Consider the following 23,636-nt stretch of genomic DNA (forward strand, 5'->3'; position numbering starts at 1 on the left):
CTACATTTATCTTAATTTCCTCTACCCCTTTTTCCTTAGCATAATCTCTCCCTTCTTCGCAGAGGATTGTGGGTGGAAACAGGAGAATCAAGATGGCAGCGCCCTGCTCGAGGATGGCGAGTCGCCCTATATGGCAATTTATTACAAATGTCAGACGGACAGGGCTAAAACATACAGGAGTTCGTCAAATTTCTCTCGCTTCTGCTTGTCGAGCTGCAACTCAGACCAGAAGTAAAACGGAAAGCGTCGCGTCGCCATGGAAGCTGTACGGGGCGGTGTGTCTCCAGAGGCTGCCTGTCATATCACAGGAGCGGAACCCGATTGAAGACCAATTCGCTGAGCTCATGCATCAGGTAAATGTGTTTCCATTCACTTGTCAATGGCTGTAGTCACTAGTGAATAGTCTGAGATGGTTTGCTGACCGTGGTCCTGAAGTGGATGTGCAGGCCAATGCAGGTCTTTGCTTCAAGCCTTGCACTAACACATATTCAACCAATCAACTTCCAAGACTTCATTGAGTTGAATCAGTAGTGTAAGGCTAGAATAAATCCCTGCGCCCTGTTGCTCTCCACTGCTCTGCTACAGGGTTCGGAAATACGGATGGGGGGGCTCAACTCCTCTGAATGAAGAGTTAGCTCCCCTATATGCAACAAACTATGGTGTTGCCCTAAATAATGCTAATTTAACCATTGTTCTCTTTGTTTAAAATGCAATGGTAAATATGATTTAGACACCAACATCACTAGACAACTAGCCTACAGCTAGACACCAACATCACTAGACAACTAGACACCAACATCACTAGACAGCTAGACACCAACATCACTAGACAACTAGCCTACAGCTAGACACCAATATCACTAGACACCAACATCACTAGACAACTAGACACCAACATCACTAGACAACTAGCCTACAGCTAGACACCAATATCACTAGACAACTAGCCTACAGCTAGACACCAATATCACTAGACACAAACATCACTAGACACCAACATAACTAGACACCAACATCACTGGACAGCTAGACACCAACATCACTAGACAACTAAACACCAACATCACTAGACAACTAAACACCAACATCACTAGACAACTAGACACCAACATCACTAGACAATTAGACACCAACATCACTAGACAACTAGACACCAACATCACTAGACAACTAGACACCAACATCACTAGACAACTAGACACCAACATCACTAGACAACTAGACACCAACATCACTAGACAGCTAGACACCAACATCACTAGACAACTAGCCTACAACTAGACACCAATATCACTAGACAACTAGACACCAACATCACTAGACAACTAGACACCAACATCACTAGACAACTAGACACCAACATCACTAGACAACTAGACACCAATATCACTAGACAACTAGACACCAACATCACTAGACACCAACATCACTAGACAGCTAGACACCAACATCACTAGACAACTAGCCTACAGCTAGACACCAATATCACTAGATAACTAGCCTACAGCTAGACATTAAAATCACTAGCCTACAGCAAGACACCTAGACACCAATATCACTAGACACCAATATCACTAGCCTACAGCTAGACACCAACATCACTAGACACCAATATCACTAGACACCAATGCGCATCCAAATCCATCCAACAAGTAAATGAATGCCAGTAGGCCTATAGTTGACTCTTTTGGTTAGAAGCATTTGCATAGGCCTACATTATTTTAGATTCATGTGCCCATGAGGACTGTTTATTAATTAAATGTTACTCCTGAACCAGGGTGTAAAACATGTTTTTCAACTGTAATATATTGAATGTAGGCTACGTGTCCTGCGTGTGTTCATGTGTGTAAAATTGCTTTTGCTGGGAGGGTAGACTACCGGCAGTACTGTAGTGGAGGGTAGACTACCGGCAGTACTGTAGTGGAGGGTAGACTACCAGCAGTACTGTAGTCCTAGTGGAGGGTAGACTACCGGCAGTACTGTAGTAGAGGGTAGACTACCAGCAGTACTGTAGTCCTAGTGGAGGGTGGACTACCGGCAGTACTGTAGTGGAGGGTGGACTACCAACAGTACTGTAGTCCTAGTGGAGGGTAGACTACCGGCAGTACTGTAGTGGAGGGTAGACTACCAGCAGTACTGTAGTCCTAGTGGAGGGTAGACCACCGGCAGTACTGTAGTGGAGGGTAGACTACCGGCAGTACTGTAGTGGAGGGTAGACTACCGGCAGTACTGTAGTGGAGGGTAGACTACCGGCAGTACTGTAGTGGAGGGTAGACTACCGGCAGTACTGTAGTCCTAGTGGAGGGTAGACTACCAGCAGTACTGTAGGGGAGGGTAGACTACCGGCAGTACTGTAGTGGAGGGTAGACTACCGGCAGTACTGTAGTGGAGGGTAGACTACCGGCAGTACTGTAGTGGAGGGTAGACTACCGGCAGTACTGTAGTGGAGGGTAGACTACCGGCAGTACTGTAGTGGAGGGTAGACTACCGGCAGTACTGTAGTGGAGGGTAGACTACCGGCAGTACTGTAGGGGAGGGTAGACTACCGGCAGTACTGTAGGGGAGGGTAGACTACCAGCAGTACTGTAGTTCTCGTGGAGGGTAGACTACCAGCAGTACTGTAGTGGAGGGTAGACTACCAGCAGTACTGTAGGGGAGGGTAGACTACCGGCAGTACTGTAATGGAGGGTAGACTACCAGCAGTACTGTAGTCCTCGTGGAGGGTAGACTACCAGCAGTACTGTAGGGGAGGGTAGACTACCGGCAGTACTGTAATGGAGGGTAGACTACCAGCAGTACTGTAGTCCTAGTGGAGGGTAGACTACCAGCAGTACTGTAGGGGAGGGTAGACTACCGGCAGTACTGTAGTGGAGGGTAGACTACCGGCAGTACTGTAGTGGAGGGTAGACTACCGGCAGTACTGTAGTGGAGGGTAGACTACCGGCAGTACTGTAATGGAGGGTAGACTACCAGCAGTACTGTAGTCCTAGTGGAGGGTAGACTACCGGCAGTACTGTAGGGGAGGGTAGACTACCGGCAGTACTGTAATGGAGGGTAGACTACCGGCAGTACTGTAGTCCTAGTGGAGGGTAGACTACCGGCAGTACTGTAATGGAGGGTAGACTACCAGCAGTACTGTAGTAGAGGGTAGACTACCGGCAGTACTGTAATGGAGGGTAGACTACCGGCAGTACTGTAGTCCTAGTGGAGGGTAGACTACCGGCAGTACTGTAGTCCTAGTGGAGGGTAGACTACCGGCAGTACTGTAGTCCTAGCGGAGGGTAGACTACCAGCAGTACTGTAGTCCTAGCGGAGGGCAGACTACCAGCAGTACTGTAGTCCTAGTGTAGGGTAGACTACCAGCAGTACTGTAGCAGAGGGTAGACTACCGGCGGTCCTGTAGCACAGGGTAGACTACCAGCAGTACTGTAGTCCTAGCGGAGGGTAGACTACCAGCAGTACTGTAGCAGAGGGTAGACTACCGGCGGTCCTGTAGCACAGGGTAGACTACCAGCAGTACTGTAGTCCTAGCGGAGGGTAGACTACCAGCAGTACTGTAGTCCTAGCGGAGGGTAGACTACCAGCAGTACTGTAGCAGAGGGTAGACTACCGGCGGTCCTAGCAGAGGGTAGACTACCGGCGGTCCTAGCAGAGGGTAGACTATTTCCATGTACCAACTCACACCAGTATACATGCAGTTTGGAAGCTGGAATTGATTTTGGAGGGGATGAACAGGTAATCTACTTCTTGAAGTGATTTGTTTGACAATATCATGACTGGTTCTGTTCATGCTACATTTTTAAAAGGTAATTTCTTTTTCCAGTATAAATGTTGTTGTTTTTTTGCTAAGCTCTTAACAGCATGTAGACCTGAATGTCCTGGTGTAATTCACTCTGGGCTCCTTTATATCTACGTATTACATGATATTATAAAGTCCTTGTCTCCAATAGGCCTCCTCTCCTCGGAAGATGTATTACTAGTGTGTGATAGAAATGAGAGGATGACATGTCTGTGATATCCTAGGAATGAGAGGGTGACGTCTCTGTGATATCCTAGGAATGAGAGGGTGACGTCTCTGTGATATCCTAGGAATGAGAGGGTGACGTCTCTGTGATATCCTAGGAATGAGAGGGTGACGTCTCTGTGATATCCTAGGGGTTGAGAGGGTGACGTCTCTGTGATATCCTAGGGGTTGAGAGGGTGACGTCTCTGTGATATCCTAATCCCAGATGGAGCTGGAGAGAAGCTTGCTGTCGGATCATGAACAGAGGCTCCTTGAGGACTCAGAACGTATGACTCGTAAACAGGCAGACAACTATGATTCAGATGAGGAGGAGGCAGACTACGGTGGCCAGGAGACCATCACCGCTCAGGACCAGGAGGACACCTGGGAACAGAAACTCAAACACTTCCAACCTGCTCTCAGAGACAGAGGTAGGAGTCAGAGAGGTTGTCCTAAATGGCACCCTATTCCCTATGCACTGACTAGACAAAACATTAGGAACAAATCAAATAATAAATCACGTTATTGGTCACGTGCTTCATGAACAACAGGTGGAGACTAACAGTGAAATGCTTCACGACCAACAGGTGGAGACTAACAGTGAAATGCTTCACCACCAACAGGTGGAGACGAACAGTGAAATGCTTCACCACCAACAGGTGGAGACGAACAGTGAAATGCTTCATGAACAACAGGTGGAGACTAACAGTGAAATGCTTCATGACCAACAGGTGGAGACTAACAATGAAATGCTTCATGAACAACAGGTGGAGACTAACAGTGAAATGCTTCATGACCAACAGGTGGAGACTAACAATGAAATGCTTCATGAACAACAGGTGGAGACTAACAGTGAAATGCTTCATGACCAACAGGTGGAGACTAACAGTGACATGCTTCCTAGACAACAGGTGGAGACTAACAGTGAAATGCTTCACGACCAACAGGTGGAGACTAACAGTGAATTGCTTCATAAACAACATTGACATGTTAGTCATTCAGCAGACGCTCTTATCCAGAGACACCTACAGTTAATGAGGTGATCTCAAGATAGCTGGGTGGGACAACAGCTCAGTCGTAGTAACAACATTTTCCCTCAAGGTAGTTATCAGTCAACACAGTCAGTGATAGTAGGAAAATACATTGACTGTCAAACTGACCTGTAACTCTGTGTTTCAGATGTAGGTGGGACACCGCTGGGCTCAGTGGAGAGGTGTCTAGGAGACAGCCTGGTCCTGCTGGTCCAGCAGACTGTCAAACTGACCTGTAACTCTGTGTTTCAGATGTAGGTGGGACACCGCTGGGCTCAGTGGAGAGGTGTCTAGGAGACAGCCTGGTCCTGCTGGTCCAGCAGACCGTCGGTAAAGAGACCATCTGGCTGCTCCCTCAGGCCCAGTGGGAGGCAGGGGAGACTCTCCGACAGACAGCAGAGAGAGGCCTCAGCAGCCTGCCAGGTCAGCTGTGTAGTGGTACTGGAGCCCTATCTAGTGCACTACTTTATAGGCCCTGGTCAAAAGTAGTGCTCTGAATTAGGGGGCCAATTTCGGGTGATGCAGTGTTTCCTCTGTCAGACATTTTCATCAGGTTTCCAACACCTTCTCTAGTGCTGGACTCTGGAAGGTTCCAGAAATATCTACACGGCACATGCTTGAGCAGGAGATCTATGCAATGTTCTTGATCAGGGCTCTATATCTAACTATTCTAGTTCTGTATCATGATAGAGCCCTTCACCTGCACACTGTACTGGTACATCAGTAAAGACTCTAAATTCTGTGTTCTCCAACTCCGTTCTAACGCCAAGTTTGTTCTTCGTTCCAGAGGCTGATTTCAAGGCTACGTTCCTTGGCAACACCCCCTGTGGAGTGTACAGGTACACATTCCCCAAAGAGGTCCGGACAGAGCGCTGCGTGGGAGCCAAGGTCTTCTTTTTCAAAGCTTTCCTGTCTGCTGGTTCAGCCAGTCAGAAAGAACCTTTCCTGTCTGCTGGTTCAGCCAGTCAGAAAGAACCTTTCCTGTCTGCTGGTTCAGCCAGTCAGAAAGAACCTTTCTTGTGGGTGAAGAAGACTGAACTGCAGGGATACCTGAAGCCAGCTTACTTGGAGAAGGTTGACCGCTTCATACTCAACCTGTGATGGAGCGGATGAGAGCTGATGAAGAAGGTTGACTGCTTCATACTCAACCTGTGATGGAGCGGATGAGAGCTGATGGAGAAGGTTGACTGCTTCATACTCAACCTGTGATGGAGCGGATGAGAGCTGATGGAGAAGATGTGATGGTTACGGATGTCTTTTTTCGAAACGTCCTCGTTGAGTCCTGGAAGTCATATTTCTGTCACAGCAACTGTTGTTTTCTCCTGCCCGTCCACTTGGTGTATAAGCGAGCATGATTAAAGTTTATAATTTGTTCCAACATATAAACCATTCAGTGTTGTCTGTAGGCCTATATCCCAGAGGATAGAAAGCCAGTCTCTTTGCCTGTGTGTTGTTCTATGCAAACAGTGTATTTTCCTGTCCTCCACTAGATGGCAGTAGTGAGACAGGAGAGGCTGGTCAGAACCGTGTATTGTCCTGTCCACTAGATGGCAGTAATGAGACAGGAGAGGCTGGTCAGAACAGTGTATTGTCCTGTCCACTAGATGGCAGTAGTGAGACAGGAGAGACTGGTCAGAGAGTGTCTCTGCAGTCGTGGCCAAAAGTTGAGAATGACACAAATATACATTTTCACGAAGTCTGCTGCCTCAGTTTGTATGATGGCAATTTGCATATACTCCAGAATGTTATGAAGAGTGATCAGTTGAATTGCATTTTATTACAAAGTCCCTCTTTGCCATGCAAATGAACTGAATCCCCCAAAAAACATTTCCACTGCATTTCAGCCCTGCCACAAAAGGACCAGCTGACATCATGTCAGTGATTCTCTCGTTAACACAGGTGTGAGTGTTGACGAGGACAAGGCTGGAGATCACTCTGTCATGCTGATTGAGTTTGAATAACAGACTGGAAGCTTCAAAAGGAGGGTGGTGCTTGGAATCATTGTTCTTCCTCTGTCAACCATGGTCAACTGCAAGGAAACACGTGCCGTCATCATTGCTTTGCACAAAAAGGGCTTCACAGGCAAAGATATTGCTGCCAGTAAGGTTGCACCTAAATCAATCTTTTATCGGATCATCAAGAACTTCAAGGAGAGCGGTTCAGTTGTTGTGAAGAAGGCTTCAGGGCGCCCAAGAAAGTCCAGCAAGCACCAGGATCGTCTCCTAAAATGGATTCAGCTGCAGAATCGGGGCACCACTAGTACAGAGCTTGCTCAGGAATGGCAGCAGGCAGGTTGCATCTGCACGCACAGTGAGGAGAAGACTTTTGGAGGATGGCCTGGTGTCAAGAAGGGCAGCAAAGAAGCCACTTCTCTCCAGGAAAAACATCAGGGACAGACTGATATTCTGCAAAAGGTACAGGGATTGGACTGCTGAGGACTGGGGTAAAGTCATTTTCTCTGATGAATCTCCTTTCCGATTGTTTGGGGCATCCGGAAAAAAGCTTGTCTGGAGAAGACAAGGTGAGCGCTACCATTAGTCCTGTGTCATGCCAACAGTAAAGCATCCTGAGACCATTCATGTGTGGGGTTGCTTCTCAGCCAAGGGCTCACTCACAATTTTGCCTAAGAACACAGCCATGAGTAAAGAATGGTACCTACACATCCCCGAGAGCAACATCTCCCAACTATCCAGGAACAGTTTGGGGATGAACAATGCTTTTTCCAGCATGATGGAGCACCTTGCCATAAAGCAAAAGTTATAACTAAGTGGCTCGGGGAACAAAACATAGTTATTTTGGGTCCATGGCCAGGAAACTCCCCAGACCTTAATTCCATTGAGAACTTGTGGTCAATTCTCAAGAGGCGGGTGGACAAACTAAAACCCACAAATTCTGACAAACTCCAAGCGTTGATTATGCAAGAATGGGCAGCCATCAGTCAGGATGTGGCCCAGAAGTTAATTGACAGCATGCCAGGGCGGATTGCAGAGGTCTTGAAAAAGAAGGGTCAACACTGCAAATATTGACTCTTTGCATCAACTTCATGTAATTGTCAATAAAAGCCTTTGACACTTATGAAATGCTTGTAATTATACTTCAGTATTCCATAGTAACATCTGACAAAAATATCTAAAGACACTGAAGCAGCAAATTTTGTGAAGATTAATATGTTTGTCATTCTCACATCTGTTGGACACAACTGTATATTAGGCCCAGAGAACATAGTGATGCACATTGACCCTCTCAGATTCAACTGTCCTTTCACTAGAAATATCCCCTTTCCCACTGGTGTAAAGTACTTCAGTAAAAATGCTTTAAAGTTCTACTTAAGGGTATCTGTACTTTAATATTAATATTTTTGACTTTTACTTCACTATATTGCTAAAGAAAATAATATACTTTTTTCTCCATACATTTTCCCTGACACCTAAAAGTACTTGTTACATTTGGAATGTTTAGCAGGACAGGAAAATGGTCCAATTCACACACTTATCAAGATAACATGTGGTCATCCTTACTGCCTCTGATCTGGAGGACTCACTAAACAGAGAACATCCCTGGTCATCCTTACTGCCTCTGATCTGGAGGACTCACTAAACAGAGAACATCCCTGGTCATCCCTACTGCCTCTGATCTGGAGGACTCACTAAACAGAGAACATCCCTGGTCATCCGTACTGCCTCTGATCTGGAGGACTCACTAAACAGAGAACATCCCTGGTCATCCCTACTGCCTCTGATCTGGAGGACTCACTGAACAGAGAACATCCCTGGTCATCTCTACTGCCTCTGATCTGGAGGACTCACTAAACAGAGAACATCCCTGGTCATCTCTACTGCCTCTGATCTGGAGGACTCACTAAACAGAGAACATTCCTGGTCATCCCTACTGCCTCTGATCTGGAGGACTCACTAAACAGAGAACATTCCTGGTCATCCCTACTGCCTCTGATCTGGAGGACTCACTAAACAGAGAACATCCCTGGTCATCACTAGGAATGATCTATCAATGCATTTCCAGCAAATATTGACATAATAAAGGGTCTCAATGAATGATGTGCAGTGTCACATGTTTATTGTAAATTGTCACATGACCAGAGCTGTTTACTTCCTGGTTGCACCATGAGAAGAGGATGGCTGCATCAAAGCTCCCAAACAAAAGGTTAGTAAAGTATATTAACATAAAGTTAGGACAAAGATCTATGGTACACATCATCTTTAAGGTGTCTAGTATTGATATATGCATTTGCAATTACTCAACATTGTTCAGTGTGGTCACAGAATGTGCAAACATGTTGATGGCAACAATAGTGACCGGGGGGATAACACAGTGCATCCAGGTGTACACATAGTTATACACATACATAGTTCTTGTTCTACCTAACCTTCTACTCTGTTCTTTCTTTAAGTTTCCCTTTGAGTCCAGTTCTGGATATGTTGGATCTAGGTGACCGCCCAGACAAGGCAACATTGCAGTTATCCCTCAAAATGAGAAATCAGGCAAGATATGACAAAGCTTCTCACTGGCCAATCAGCACGATGCACCGGTTCCAAAGAAGTCGTCATGGTGACAAACACACTACCTATGCATGTGAGAAATGCAAAGCGCCACGGCACACTGAGTGCTTCAAGATATACCATGGGCAGTAGAAAAGGAGATGAGAGCGAATGAAAGGGCTGAAAAAGACAAAAGAAAAATAGAAAAGTCAATAAAGGGTGAGGAGAAGCAGTACAACAGACTCTAGGAAGAAAAGAAAAGTTTATGAAAAAGACAATCAAAATGACTGAAATGTTTTTGGAAAAGAAGGTCAATTGATTCAAGACGTCCTGTCAGTAGGATACATGACAGTAGGTCTGACTGATCGTAGTTCAAAACAGTGATGCACAAACTAATCTTGCACTTGGTTCTGAAGCCTAGCTCTATGAGATATATATATGTATATATATGTGTATATATATGTGTATATATATATGTATATATATGTGTATATATATATATGTATATATATGTGTATATATATATATATATATATGTGTGGCTTGGCTACCCTGCCGCCCCATACATATTATACATACACATACATATATACACACACATATATATATATATACACACATATATATACACACGTATATATATATACACACATATACATATATATACACATATATATATATATATATACACATATATATATATATATATACACATATATATATATATATATACACATATATATATATATATATATATATATATATATATATATATATATGTGTGTATATATATATATATATATGTGTATATATATATGTGTATATATATATATATATGTGTGTATATATATATGTGTGTGTATATATGTATGTGTATGTATAATATGTATGGGGCGGCAGGGTAGCCAAGTGGTTAGAGCGTATGACTAGTAACCGGAAGGTTGCGAGTTCAAACCCCCGAGCTGACAAGAAAAAAGTCAATAAAGGGTCTTTAGTTCTGCCCCTGAACAGGCAGTTAACCCACTGTTCCCCTGAACAGGCAGTTAACCCACTGTTCCTAGGCTGTCATTGAAAATAAGAATTAGTTCTTAACTGACTTGCCTGGTTAAATAAAATAAAAATAAAAATGTATATATATATATATATATATGTATATATGTATGGTTTTGGGGGTGACCAGAGATATACCTGCTGGAGCGCGATGCTATGGTGACCAGCGAGCTGAGATAAGGGGGGACTTTACCTAGCAGGGTCTTGTAGATGACATGGTGGGTTTGGCGACGAGTATGAAGCGAGGGCCAGCCAACGAGAGCGTACAGGTCGCAATGGTGGCTTTGGTGACAAAACGGATGGCACTGTGATATACTGCATCCAATTTGTTGACTAGGGTATTGGAGGCTGTATTGTAAATGACATCGCCGAAGTCAAGGATTGGTAGTATGGTCAGTTTTACAATGTTTGGCAGCATGAGTGAAGGATGCTTTGTTGCAAAATAGGAAGCCAATGCTAGATTTAACTTTGGATTGGAGATGTTTGATGTGGGTCTGGAAGGAGAGTTTGCAGTCTAAACAGACATCTAGGTATTTGTAGTTGTCCACGTATTCTAAGTCAGAGCCGTCCAGAGTAGTGATGTTGGACAGGCGGGCAGGTGCAGGCAGCGATCGGTTGAAGAGCATGCATTTAGTTTTACTTGTATTTAAGAGCAATTGGAGGCCACGGAATGAGAGTTGTATGGCATTGAAGCTTGCCTGGAGGGTTGTTAACACAGTGTCCAAAGAAGGGCCAGAAGTATACAGAATGGTGTTGTCTGCGTAGAGGTGGATCAGAGACTCACCAGCAGCAAGAGCGACATCATTGATGTATACAGAGAAGAGAGTCGGTCCAAGAATTGAACCCTGTGGAACCCCCATAGAGACTGCCAGAGGTCCGGTCAGCAGACCCTCCGATTTGATGCACTGAACTCTATCAGAGAAGTATTTGGTGAAACAGGCGAGGCAATCATTTGAGAAACCAAGGCTCTCGAGTCTGCCGATGAGGATGTGGTGATTGACAGAGTCGAAAGCCTTGGCCAGATCAATGAATACGGCTGCACAGTAATGTTTCTTATCGATGGTGGTTAAGATATCGTTTAGGACCTTGAGCGTGGCTGAGGTTCACCCATGACCCTCTCTGAAACAAGATTGCATAGCAGAGAGGGTATGGTGAGATTTGAAAGGGTCGGTAATCTGTTTGTTGACTTGGCTTTCGAAGACCTTAGAAAGGCATGGTAGGATAGATATAGGTCTGTAGCAGTTTGGGTCAAGAGTGTCCCCCCCCTTTGAAGAGGGGGATGACCGCAGCTGGTTTCCAATCTTTGGGAATCTCAGACGACACGAAAGAGAGGTTAAACAGGCTAGTAATGGGGGTGGCAACAATTTCGGCAGATCATTTTAGAAAGAAAGGGTCCAGATTGTCTAGCCCGGCTGATTTGTAGGGGTACAGATTTTGCAGCTCTTTTAGAGCATCAGCTGACTGGATTTGGGAGAAGGAGAAATGGGGAAGGCTTGGACAAGGTTTGGGCGAGTTGCTGTGGGGGGTGCAGTGCTGTTGACCGGGGTAGGGGTAGCCAGGTGGAAAGCATGGCCATCCGTAGAAAAATGCTTATTGAAATTCTCAATTATAGTGGATTTATCCGTGGTGACAGTGTTTCCTATCTTCAGTGCAGTGGGCAGCTGGGAGGAGGTGTTCTTATTCTCCATGGACTTTACAGTGTCCCAGAACTTTTTTGAGTTAGTGTTGCAGGAAGCAAATTTCTGCTTGAAAAAGCTAGCCTTGGCTTTTCTAACTGCCTGTGTATAATGGTTTCTAGCTTCCCTGAAAAGCTGCATATCACGGGGGCTGTTCAATGCTAATGCAGAACGCCATAGGATGTTTTTGTGTTGGTTAAGGGCAGTCAGGTCTGGGGAGAACCAAGGGCTATATCTGTTCCTGGTTCTAAATTTCTTGAAAGGGGCATGCTTATATAAAATGGTTAGGAAGGCATTTAAAAAATACCCAGGCATCCACTGCTGACGGGATGAGATCAATATCCTTCCAGGATACCCTGGCCAGGTCGATTAGAAAGGCCTGCTCGCTGAAGTGTTTCAGGGAGCGTTTGACAGTGATGAGTGGAGGTTGTTTGACCGCTGACCCATTACGGATGCAGGCAGTGATCGCTGAGATCTTGGTTGAAAACAGCAGAGGTGTATTTAGAGGGCAAGTTGGTTAGGATGATATCTATGAGGGTGCCCGTGTTTACGGCTTTGGGGTTGTACCTGGTAGGTTCATTGATCATTTGTGTGAGATTGAGGGCATCAAGCTTAGATTGTATGATGGCTGGGGTGTTAAGCATGTTCCATTTTAGGTCGCCTAGCAGCACAAGCTCTGAAGATAGATGGGGGGCAATCAGTTCACATATGGTGTCCAGAGCACAGCTGGGGGCAATGGTGAGAGACTTGTTTTTAGAGAGGTGGATTTTTAACAGTAGAAGTTCAAATTGTTTGGGTACAGACCTTGATAGTAGGACAGAACTCCGAACTACCCTAACTAAATGATTATATACCCTAACTACCCTAACCCAACTAAATGATTATACACCATAACTACCCTAACTAAATTATTATATACCATAACTACCCTAACTAAGTGATTATACACCATAACTACCCTAACTAAGTGATTATACACCATAGCTACCCTAACTACCCTAACTAAATGATTATATACCATAACTACCCTAACTAAATGATTATATACCCTAACTACCCTAACCCAACTAAATGATTATACACCATAACTACCCTAACTACCCTAACTAAATGATTATATACCCTAACTACCCTAACTAAATGATTATACAGTGCCTTGCGAAAGTATTTGGCCCCCTTGAACTTTGCGACCTTTTGCCACATTTCAGGCTTCAAACATAAAGAAATAAAACTGTATTTTTTTGTGAAGAATCAACAACAAGTGGGACACAATCATGAAGTGGAATGACATTTATTGGATATTTCAAACTTTTTTAACAAATCAAAAACTGAAAAATTGGGCGTGCAAAATTATTCAGCCCCTTTACTTTCAGTGCAGCAAACTCTCTCCAGAAGTTCAGTGAGGATCTCTGAATGATCCAATGTTGACCTAAATGACTAATGATGATAAATACAATCCACCTGTGTGTAATCAAGTCTCCGTATGAATGCACCTGCACTGTGATAGTCTCAGAGGTCCGTTAAAAGCGCAGAGAGCATCATGAAGAACAAGGAACACACCAGGCAGGTCCGAGATACTGTTGTGAAGAAGTTTAAAGCCGGATTTGGATACAAAAAGATTTCCCACGTTTTAAACATCCCAAGGAGCACTGTGCAAGCGATAATATTGAAATGGAAGGAGTATCAGACCACTGCAAATCTACCAAGACCTGGCCGTCCCTCTAAACTTTCAGCTCATACAAGGAGAAGACTGATCAGAGATGCAGCCAAGAGGCCCATGATCACTCTGGATGAACTGCAGAGATCTACAACTGAGGTGGGAGACTCTGTCCATATGACAACAATCAGTCGTATATTGCACAAATCTGGCCTTTATGGAAGAGTGGCAAGAAGAAAGCCATTTCCTAAAGATATCCATAAAAAGTGTCGTTTAAAGTTTGCCACAAGCCACCTGGGAGACACACCAAACATGTGGAAGAAGGTGCTCTGGTCAGATGAAACCAAAATTGAACTTTTTGGCAACAATGCAAAACGTTATGTTTGGCGTAAAAGCAACACAGCTCATCACCCTGAACACACCATCCCCACTGTCAAACATGGTGGTGGCAGCATCATGGTTTGGGCCTGCTTGTCTTCAGCAGGGACAGGGAAGATGGTTAAAATTGATGGGAAGATGGATGGAGCCAAATACAGGACCATTCTGGAAGAAAACCTGATGGAGTCTGCAAAAGACCTGAGACTGGGACGGAGATTTGTCTTCCAACAAGACAATGATTCAAAACATAAAGCAAAATCTACAATGGAATGGTTCAAAAATAAACATATCCAGGTGTTAGAATGGCCAAGTCAAAGTCCAGACCTGAATCCAATCGAGAATCTGTGGAAAGAACTGAAAACTGCTGTTCACAAATGCTCTCCATCCAACCTCACTGAGCTCGAGCTGTTTTGCAAGGAGGAATGGGAAAAAATGTCAGTCTCTCGATGTGCAAAACTGATAGAGACATACCCCAAGTGACTTACAGCTGTAATCGCAGCAAAAGGTGGCGCTACAAAGTATTAACTTAAGGGGGCTGAATAATTTTGCACGCCCAATTTTTCCGTTTTTGATTTGTTAAAAAAGTTTGAAATATCCAATAAATGTTGTTCCACTTCATGATTGTGTCCCACTTGTTGTTGATTCTTCACAAAAAAATACAGTTTTATATCTTTATGTTTGAAGCCTGAAATGTGGCAAAAGGTCGCAAAGTTCAAGGGGGCCAAATACTTTCGCAAGGCACTGTATACCATAACTACCCCAACTAAATGATTATATACCCTAACTACCCAAACTACCCTAACTAAATGATTATACACCATAACTACCCTAACTACCCTAACCTAAATGATTATATACCCTAACTACCCTAACTAAATGATTATATACCATAACTACCCCAACTAAATGATTATATACCCTAACTACCCAAACGACCCTAACCTAAATGATTATACACCATAACTACCCTTGTACGCCCAACTCCACTTTCCCAAAGCTGCAGAACCGCAGTTTATGCAAGATGTAAACAGTCTTTTTCTAAAAACACCACTGTAAGCACTTCTTCCAAGGGCTTTCCTTAGATAATGCTTCCCAATATTATCTTTCTCTCTGTCAACGATGGTACTGAGTAGACCTCTTAACATCTCATAGGTTTGCATCCAAAATGGCACTCTATTCCCTATATAGTGCACTACTACCCTATGGGCCCTGGTTTAAAGTAGTGCGCTATACAGGGAATAGGGTGCCATTTGGGATTCATACATAGTGCTATTACCAGAAGGAGGTAGAGTGCATGGATCCATCTTTATTTACTTGTCTATTATAGTGTTTACATGTGACCCGATGGAGATATTAGTTGTTGTGAGGTTGCTGAGCAAGACACTCCTAACACAATCCCTTTCCAAATTAAATTTAAATGGCCTCTCACCTCATAAACAGGGGCTGTTAATTCATAATTCAGTGCTGAGCCAGGGGAAGAGAGAGAGATGTGAGAGAGAGAGATCCACTGATTCTGTCCATCCTGGGCCCTCATCTATATATGCCCAGCTATGTAAACTTTAAAATTGATTTACAATGCAGTAGATGTTGTTCAATTGGTAACATACATTCGTCTTCTTCTAATGCCTTAACAACTTCTTACGGCTGAGATCCCGTTAACGGGATCGATTTGACAACAGCCAGTGAAAGTGCAGGACGCCATATTCAAACAACAGAAATCTCATCATTAAAATTCCTCAAACATACAAATATTAAACACAATTTTAAAGATAATCTTCTTGTTAATCAAGCCACAGTGTATAATTTCAAAAAGGCTTTGATGAAAGCAAACCATGCAATTATGTTAGGTCAGCACCTAGTCACAGAAAAACACAGCCATTTTTCCAGCCAAAGAGAGGAGTCACAAAAAGCAGAAATAGAGATAAAATGAATCACTAACCTTTGATGATCTTCATCAGATGGCACTCATAGCACTTCATGTTACACAATACATGTACAGTGGGGCAAAAAAGTATTTAGTCAGCCACCAATTGTGCAAGTTCTCCCACTTAAAAAGATGAGAGGCCTGTAATTTTCATCATAGGTACACTTCAACTATGACAGACAAAATGAAACAATGAAAATCACATTGTAGGATTTTTAATGAATTTATTTGCAAATTATGGTGGAAAATAAGTATTTGGTCACCTACAAACAAGCAAGATTTCTGGCTCTCACAGACCTGTAGGCCTTCTTTAAGAGGCTCCCCTGTCCTCCACTTGTTACCTGTATTAATGGCACCTGTTTGAACTTGTTATCAGTATAAAAGACACCTGTCCACAACCTCAAACAGTCACACTCCAAACTCCAGACCAAAGAGCTGTCAAAGGACACCAGAATTGTAGACCTGCACCAGGCTGGGAAGACTGAATCTGCAATAGGTAAGCAGCTTGGTTTGAAGAAATCAACTGTGGGAGCAATTATTAGGAAATGGAAGACAATACAAGACCACTGATAATCTCCCTCGATCTGGGGCTCCACGCAAGATCTATTGTTTAACATTATGGGGTATAGTTTAACATTATGGGGTATAGTTTAACATTATGGGGTATAGTTTAACATTATGGGGTATAGTTTAACATTATGGGGTATAGTTTAACATTATGGGGTATAGTTTAACATTATGGGGTATTTAACATTATGGGGTATAGTTTAACATTATGGGGTATAGTTTAACATTATGGGGTGTTGTTTAACATTATGGGGTGTTTAACATTATGGGGTATAGTTTAACATTATGGGGTATAGTTTAACATTATGGGGTATTTAACATTATGGGGTATAGTTTAACATTATGTGGTGTTGTTTAACATTATGGGGTGTTTAACATTATGGGGTGTTTAACATTATGGGGTATAGTTTAACATTATGGGGTATAGTTTAACATTATGGGGTGTTTAACATTATGGGGTATAGTTTAACTTTATGGGGTATAGTTTAACATTATGGGGTGTTTAACATTATGGGGTATAGTTTAACATTATGGGGTACTTAACATTATGGGGTATAGTTTAACATTATGGGGTATAGTTTAACATTATGGGGTGTTGTTTAACATTATGTGGTGTTTAACATTATGGGGTGTTTAACATTATGGGGTGTTTAACATTATGTGGTGTTGTTTAACATTATGGGGTGTTTAACATTATGGGGTGTTTAACATTATGGGGTGTTTAACATTATGTGGTGTTGTTTAACATTATGGGGTGTTTAACATTATGGGGTGTTTAACATTATGGGGTGTTGTTTAACATTATGGGGTGTTTAACATTATGTGGTGTTGTTTAACATTATGGGGTATAGCATTATGGGGTATAGTTTAACATTATGGGGTATAGTTTAACATTATGGGGTATAGTTTAACATTATGGGGTGTTTAACATTATGGGGTATAGCATTATGGGGTATAGTTTAACATTATGGGGTATAGCATTATGGGGTATAGTTTAACATTATGTGGTGTTGTTTAACATTATGGGGTATAGTTTAACATTATGGGGTATAGTTTAACATTATGGGGTATAGCATTATGGGGTATAGTTTAACATTATGGGGTGTTTAACATTATGTGGTATAGTTTAACATTATGGGGTATAGCATTATGGGGTATAGTTTAACATTATGGGGTGTTTAACATTATGTGGTATAGTTTAACATTATGGGGTATAGCATTATGGGGTATAGTTTAACATTATGGGGTATAGTTTAACATTATGTGGTATAGTTTAACATTATGGGGTATAGCATTATGTGGTATAGTTTAACATTTATGGGGTGTTTAACATTATGGGGTATAGTTTAACATTATGGGGTATAGTTTAACATTATGGGGTATAGTTTAACATTATGTGGTATAGTTTAACATTATGGGGTGTTTAACATTATGGGGTATAGTTTAACATTATGGGGTATAGTTTAACATTATGGGTTATAGCATTATGGGGTATAGTTTAACATTATGGGGTATAGTTTAACATTATGGGGTATAGTTTAACATTATGGGGTGTTTAACATTATGGGGTATAGTTTAACATTATGGGGTGTTTAACATTATGGGGTGTTGTTTAACATTATGGGGTATAGTTTAACATTATGGGGTGTTTAACATTATGGGGTATAGTTTAACATTATGGGGTATAGTTTAACATTATGGGGTATAGTTTAACATTATGGGGTATAGTTTAACATTATGGGGTATTGTTTAACATTATGGGGTATAGTTTAACATTATGGGGTGTTTAACATTATGGGGTATAGTTTAACATTATGGGGTATAGTTTAACATTATGGGGTATAGTTTAACATTATGGGGTATAGTTTAACATTATGGGGTGTTTAACATTATGGGGTATAGTTTAACATTATGGGGTATAGTTTAACATTATGGGGTGTTTAACATTATGGGGTATAGTTTAACATTATGGGGTATAGTTTAACATTATGGGGTATAGTTTAACATTATGGGGTATAGTTTAACATTATGGGGTGTTTAACATTATGTGGTATAGTTTAACATTATGGGGTGTTTAACATTATGGGGTATAGTTTAACATTATGGGGTATAGTTTAACATTATGGGGTATAGTTTAACATTATGGGGTATAGTTTAACATTATGGGGTGTTTAACATTATGTGGTATAGTTTAACATTATGGGGTGTTTAACATTATGTGGTGTTGTTTGGTGGATCTGTTCTATGTGTTCTATTTCTATGCCTTCCATTCTTAAGTTTTAGTTTTTTTGCGTCTTTTAATTGGGGGTTTTGTCCACCAGTTTAAAACTGCTGAAAACAAAATGTTTAGTTATTGAAAAGATACAGTGGTTTATATGGTGCAGTGAGTCTCTACCTGCTTGTTTTTACAGTTATATACCACTACCTGTTATAGTACAGTTACAGTGCCTTGCGAAAGTATTCGGCCCCCTTGAACTTTGCGACCTTTTGCCACATTTCAGGCTTCAAACATAAAGATATAAAACTGTATTTTTTTGTGAAGAATCAACAACAAGTGGGACACAATCATGAAGTGGAACGACATTTATTGGATATTTCAAACTTTAAAAAAAAATCAGAAACTGAAAAATTGGGCGTGCAAAATTCAGCCCCCTTAAGTTAATACTTTGTAGCGCCACCTTTTGCTGTGATTACAGCTGTAAGTCGCTTGGGGTATGTCTCTATCAGTTTTGCACATCGAGAGACTGACATTTTTTCCCATTCCTTCTTGCAAAACAGCTCGAGCTCAGTGAGGTTGGATGGAGAGCATTTGTGAACAGCAGTTTTCAGTTCTTTCCACAGATTCTCGATTGGATTCAGGTCTGGACTTTGACTTGGCCATTCTAACACCTGGATATGTTTATTTTTGAACCATTCCATTGTAGATTTTGCTTTATGTTTTGGATCATTGTCTTGTTGGAAGACAAATCTCCGTCCCAGTCTCAGGTCTTTTGCAGACTCCATCAGGTTTTCTTCCAGAATGGTCCTGTATTTGGCTCCATCCATCTTCCCATCAATTTTAACCATCTTCCCTGTCCCTGCTGAAGATAAGCAGGCCCAAACCATGATGCTGCCACCACCATGTTTGACAGTGGGGATGGTGTGTTCAGGGTGATGAGCTGTGTTGCTTTTACGCCAAACATAACGTTTTGCATTGTTGCCAAAAAGTTCAATTTTGGTTTCATCTGACCAGAGCACCTTCTTCCACATGTTTGGTGTGTCTCCCAGGTGGCTTGTGGCAAACTTTAAACGACACTTTTTATGGATATCTTTAGGAAATGGCTTTCTTCTTGCCACTCTTCCATAAAGGCCAGATTTGTGCAATATACGACTGATTGTTGTCCTATGGACAGAGTCTCCCACCTCAGCTGTAGATCTCTGCAGTTCATCCAGAGTGATCATGGGCCTCTTGGCTGCATCTCTGATCAGTCTTCTCCTTGTATGAGCTGAAAGTTTAGAGGGACGGCCAGTTCTTGGTAGATTTGCAGTGGTCTGATACTCCTTCCATTTCAATATTATTGCTTGCACAGTGCTCCTTGGGATGTTTAAAGCTTGGGAAATCTTTTTGTATCCAAATCCGGCTTTAAACTTCTTCACAACAGTATCTCGGACCTGCCTGGTGTGTTCCTTGTTCTTCATGATGCTCTCTGCACTTTTAACGGACCTCTGAGACTATCACAGTGCAGGTGCATTTATACGGAGACTTGATTACACACAGGTGGATTGTATTTATCATCATTAGTCATTTAGGTCAACATTGGATCATTCAGAGATCCTCACTGAACTTCTGGAGAGAGTTTGCTGCACTGAAAGTAAAGGGGCTGAATAATTTTGCACGCCCAATCTTTCAGTTTTTGATTTGTTAAAGAAGTTTGAAATATCCAATAAATGTCGTTCCACTTCATGATTGTGTCCCACTTGTTGTTGATTCTTCACAAAAAAATACAGTTTTATATCTTTATGTTTGAAGCCTGAAATGTGGCAAAAGGTCGCAAATTTCAAGGGGGGCGAATAATTTCGCAAGGCACTGTATATATCACTACCACTGTACAGTGGTTTATATGGTGCAGTGATTCTCTACCTGCTTGTTTTTACAGTTATATATCACTACCTGTTATAGTACAGTTATATATCACTACCACTGTACAGTGGTTTATATGGTGCAGTGATTCTCTACCTGCTTTTTTTGTCACTGTTAGAACTATTAGAGTTTTAGCAACCAGGAAATGGCGGAGCGTCTATGAGGTTGAACGGAGAAAGCTGATCCGACAGCAGCGTTGCCTTTCTTTCCATCCTGTCAGTATGGACACATGCCTCAACGACACACTGAGCCAACGTTCTCTCTGCGTGGGGTTTTATGTAACGTTACGTCTTTTGGAGGAAAGATGTATAGGTAAAAAAACTCTTAAGTCTAAATTCCATCGCTTTCGGGAAACCGGGCCCATGGCAATTATCTGAGCCTTGGCTTTTAGCCACCCCAGGGACGGATTGGGACCAGAAATAAGTTTAACTTTCTACTTTTAAACTCGGACAAAACAGAGATGCTTGTTCTAGGTCCCAAGAAACAATGAGATCTTCTGTTGAATCTGACAATTAATCTTAATGTTTGTACAGTCGTCTCAAATAAAACTGTGAAGGACCTCGGCGTTACTCTGGACCCTGATCTCTCTTTTGAAGAACATATCAAGACCATTTCAAGGACAGCTTTTTTCCATCTACGTAACTTTCTGTCCAAAAATGATGCAGAAAAATTAATCCATGCTTTTGTCACTTCTAGGTTAGACTACTGCAATGCTCTACTTTCCGGCTACCCGGATAAAGCACTAAATAAACTTCAGTTAGTGCTAAATACGGCTGCTAGAATCCTGACTAGAACCAAAAAATTGGATCATATTACTCCAGTGCTAGCCTCCCTACACTGTCTTCCTGTCAAAGCAAGGGCTGATTTCAAGGTTTTACTGCTAACCTACAAAGCATTACATGGGCTTGCTCCTACCTATCTCTCTGATTTGGTCCTGCCGTACATACCTACACGTACGCTACGGTCACAAGACGCAGGCCTTCTAATTGTCCCTAGAATTTCTAAGCAAACAGCTGGAGGCAGGGCTTTCTCCTATAGAGCTCCATTTTTATGGAATGGTCTGCCTACCCATGTCAGAGACGCAAACTCGGTCTCAACCTTTAAGTCTTTACTGAAGACTCATCTCTTCAGTGGGTCATATGATTGAGTGTAGTCTGGCCCAGGAGTGTGAAGGTGAACGGAAAGGCTCTGGAGCAACGAACCGCCCTTGCTGTCTCTGCCTGGCCGGTTCCCCTCTTTCCACTGGGATTATCTGCCTCTAACCCTATTACAGGGGCTGAGTCAATGGCTTACTGGGGCTCTCCCATACCATCCCTGGAAGGGGTGCGTCACCTGAGTGGGTTGATTCACTAATGTGGTCATCCTGTCTGGGTTGGCGCCCCCCCTTGGGTTGTGCCGTGGTGGATATCTTTGTGGACTATACTCAGCCTTGTCTCAGGATGGTAAGTTGGTGGTTGAAGATATCCCTCTAGTGGTGTGGGGGCTGTGCTTTGGCAAAGTGGGTGGGGTTATATCCTTCCTGTTTGGCCCTGTCCGGGGGTGTCCTCGGATGGGGCCACAGTGTCTCCTTACCGCTCCTGTCTCAGCCTCCAGTATTTATGCTGCAGTAGTTTATGTGTCGGGGGGCTAGGGTCAGTTTGTTATATCTGGAGTACTTCTCCTGTCCTATTCGGTGTCCTGTTTGAATTTAAGTGTGCTCTCTCTAATTCTCTCTTTCTCTCTTTCTTTCTCTCTCTCGGAGGACCTGAGCCCTAGGACCATGCCCGAGGACTACCTGACATGATGACTCCTTGCTGTCCCCAGTCCACAATGTTTATTCTGAGGAAAACCCCAATTTAGACCGGCCCAAAACACAACAGCAATTTACAGTTCTGCCATTTTTCCAGAACTGCCCTATGGCTGGTCTGTTTCTGCCCCTACAGTCATGTGACAGGGGTGCATCAGAGGGAAAGCCCTGATCTATCATAAACATTAATATCCCTGAGCTTTGACAGCCCTGATCTATCATAAACATGAATATCCCTGAGCTTTGAAAGCCCTGATCTATCATAAACATGAATATCCCTGAGCTTAAACACAACCACACAGACACAACAACACAGACACAACCACACAGACACAACAACACAGACACAACCACACAGACACAACCACACAGACACAAACACACAGACACAAATACACAGACACAACCACACACAGACAACCACACACAGACAACCACACACAGACAAACACAACCACACAGACACAACCACACAGACACAACCACACACACAACCACACAGACACAACCACACAGACACAACCACACAGACACAACCACAACCACACAGACACAACCACACAGACACAACCACACAGACACAACCACACAGACACAACCACACACACACAACCACACAGACACACAGACACAACCACACAGACACAACCACACAACCACACAGACACAACCACACACACACACAACCACACACACACAACCACACGGACACAACCACACACACACACACACAACCACACAGACACAAACACAACCACACAGACACAAACACAACCACACAGACACAACCACACACACACACAACCACACACACACAACCACACAGACACAACCACACAGACACAACCACACAGACACAACCACACATACACAACCACACAGACACAACCACACACACACACAACCACACAGACACAAACACACAGACACAACCACACACACACAGAC

At 42.8% G+C, this 23,636-nt stretch overlaps 1 protein-coding gene across 2 annotated transcripts; it reads left to right on the plus strand.

The window, feature by feature from the left end:
- The first annotated feature begins 56 nt into the window (after nucleotides 1–56).
- Nucleotides 57–6,414, plus strand: mrpl46 (mitochondrial ribosomal protein L46). Of its 2 annotated transcripts, none has more exons than XR_016492207.1 (4): nucleotides 57–353; nucleotides 4,230–4,434; nucleotides 5,183–5,457; nucleotides 5,822–5,981. XR_016492207.1 is itself a non-coding variant. In XM_036964273.2 (4 exons), exons 1-4 carry the CDS (start codon nucleotides 93–95, stop codon nucleotides 6,133–6,135), a joined length of 951 nt encoding a protein of 316 aa, XP_036820168.2. In that variant the 5' UTR covers nucleotides 57–92; the 3' UTR covers nucleotides 6,136–6,414. The 2 variants fall into 2 exon arrangements, 1 of the variants encoding a protein (XP_036820168.2); XM_036964273.2 differs by having other exon boundaries at nucleotides 5,287–5,457; nucleotides 5,822–6,414.
- Nucleotides 6,415–23,636: the final 17,222 nt, after the last annotated feature.

Source organism: Oncorhynchus mykiss, chromosome 26, assembly GCF_057628025.1.
Source record: "Oncorhynchus mykiss isolate SJ-2025 chromosome 26, ASM5762802v1, whole genome shotgun sequence".
In the NCBI taxonomy this organism is placed as follows: domain Eukaryota; kingdom Metazoa; phylum Chordata; class Actinopteri; order Salmoniformes; family Salmonidae; genus Oncorhynchus; species Oncorhynchus mykiss.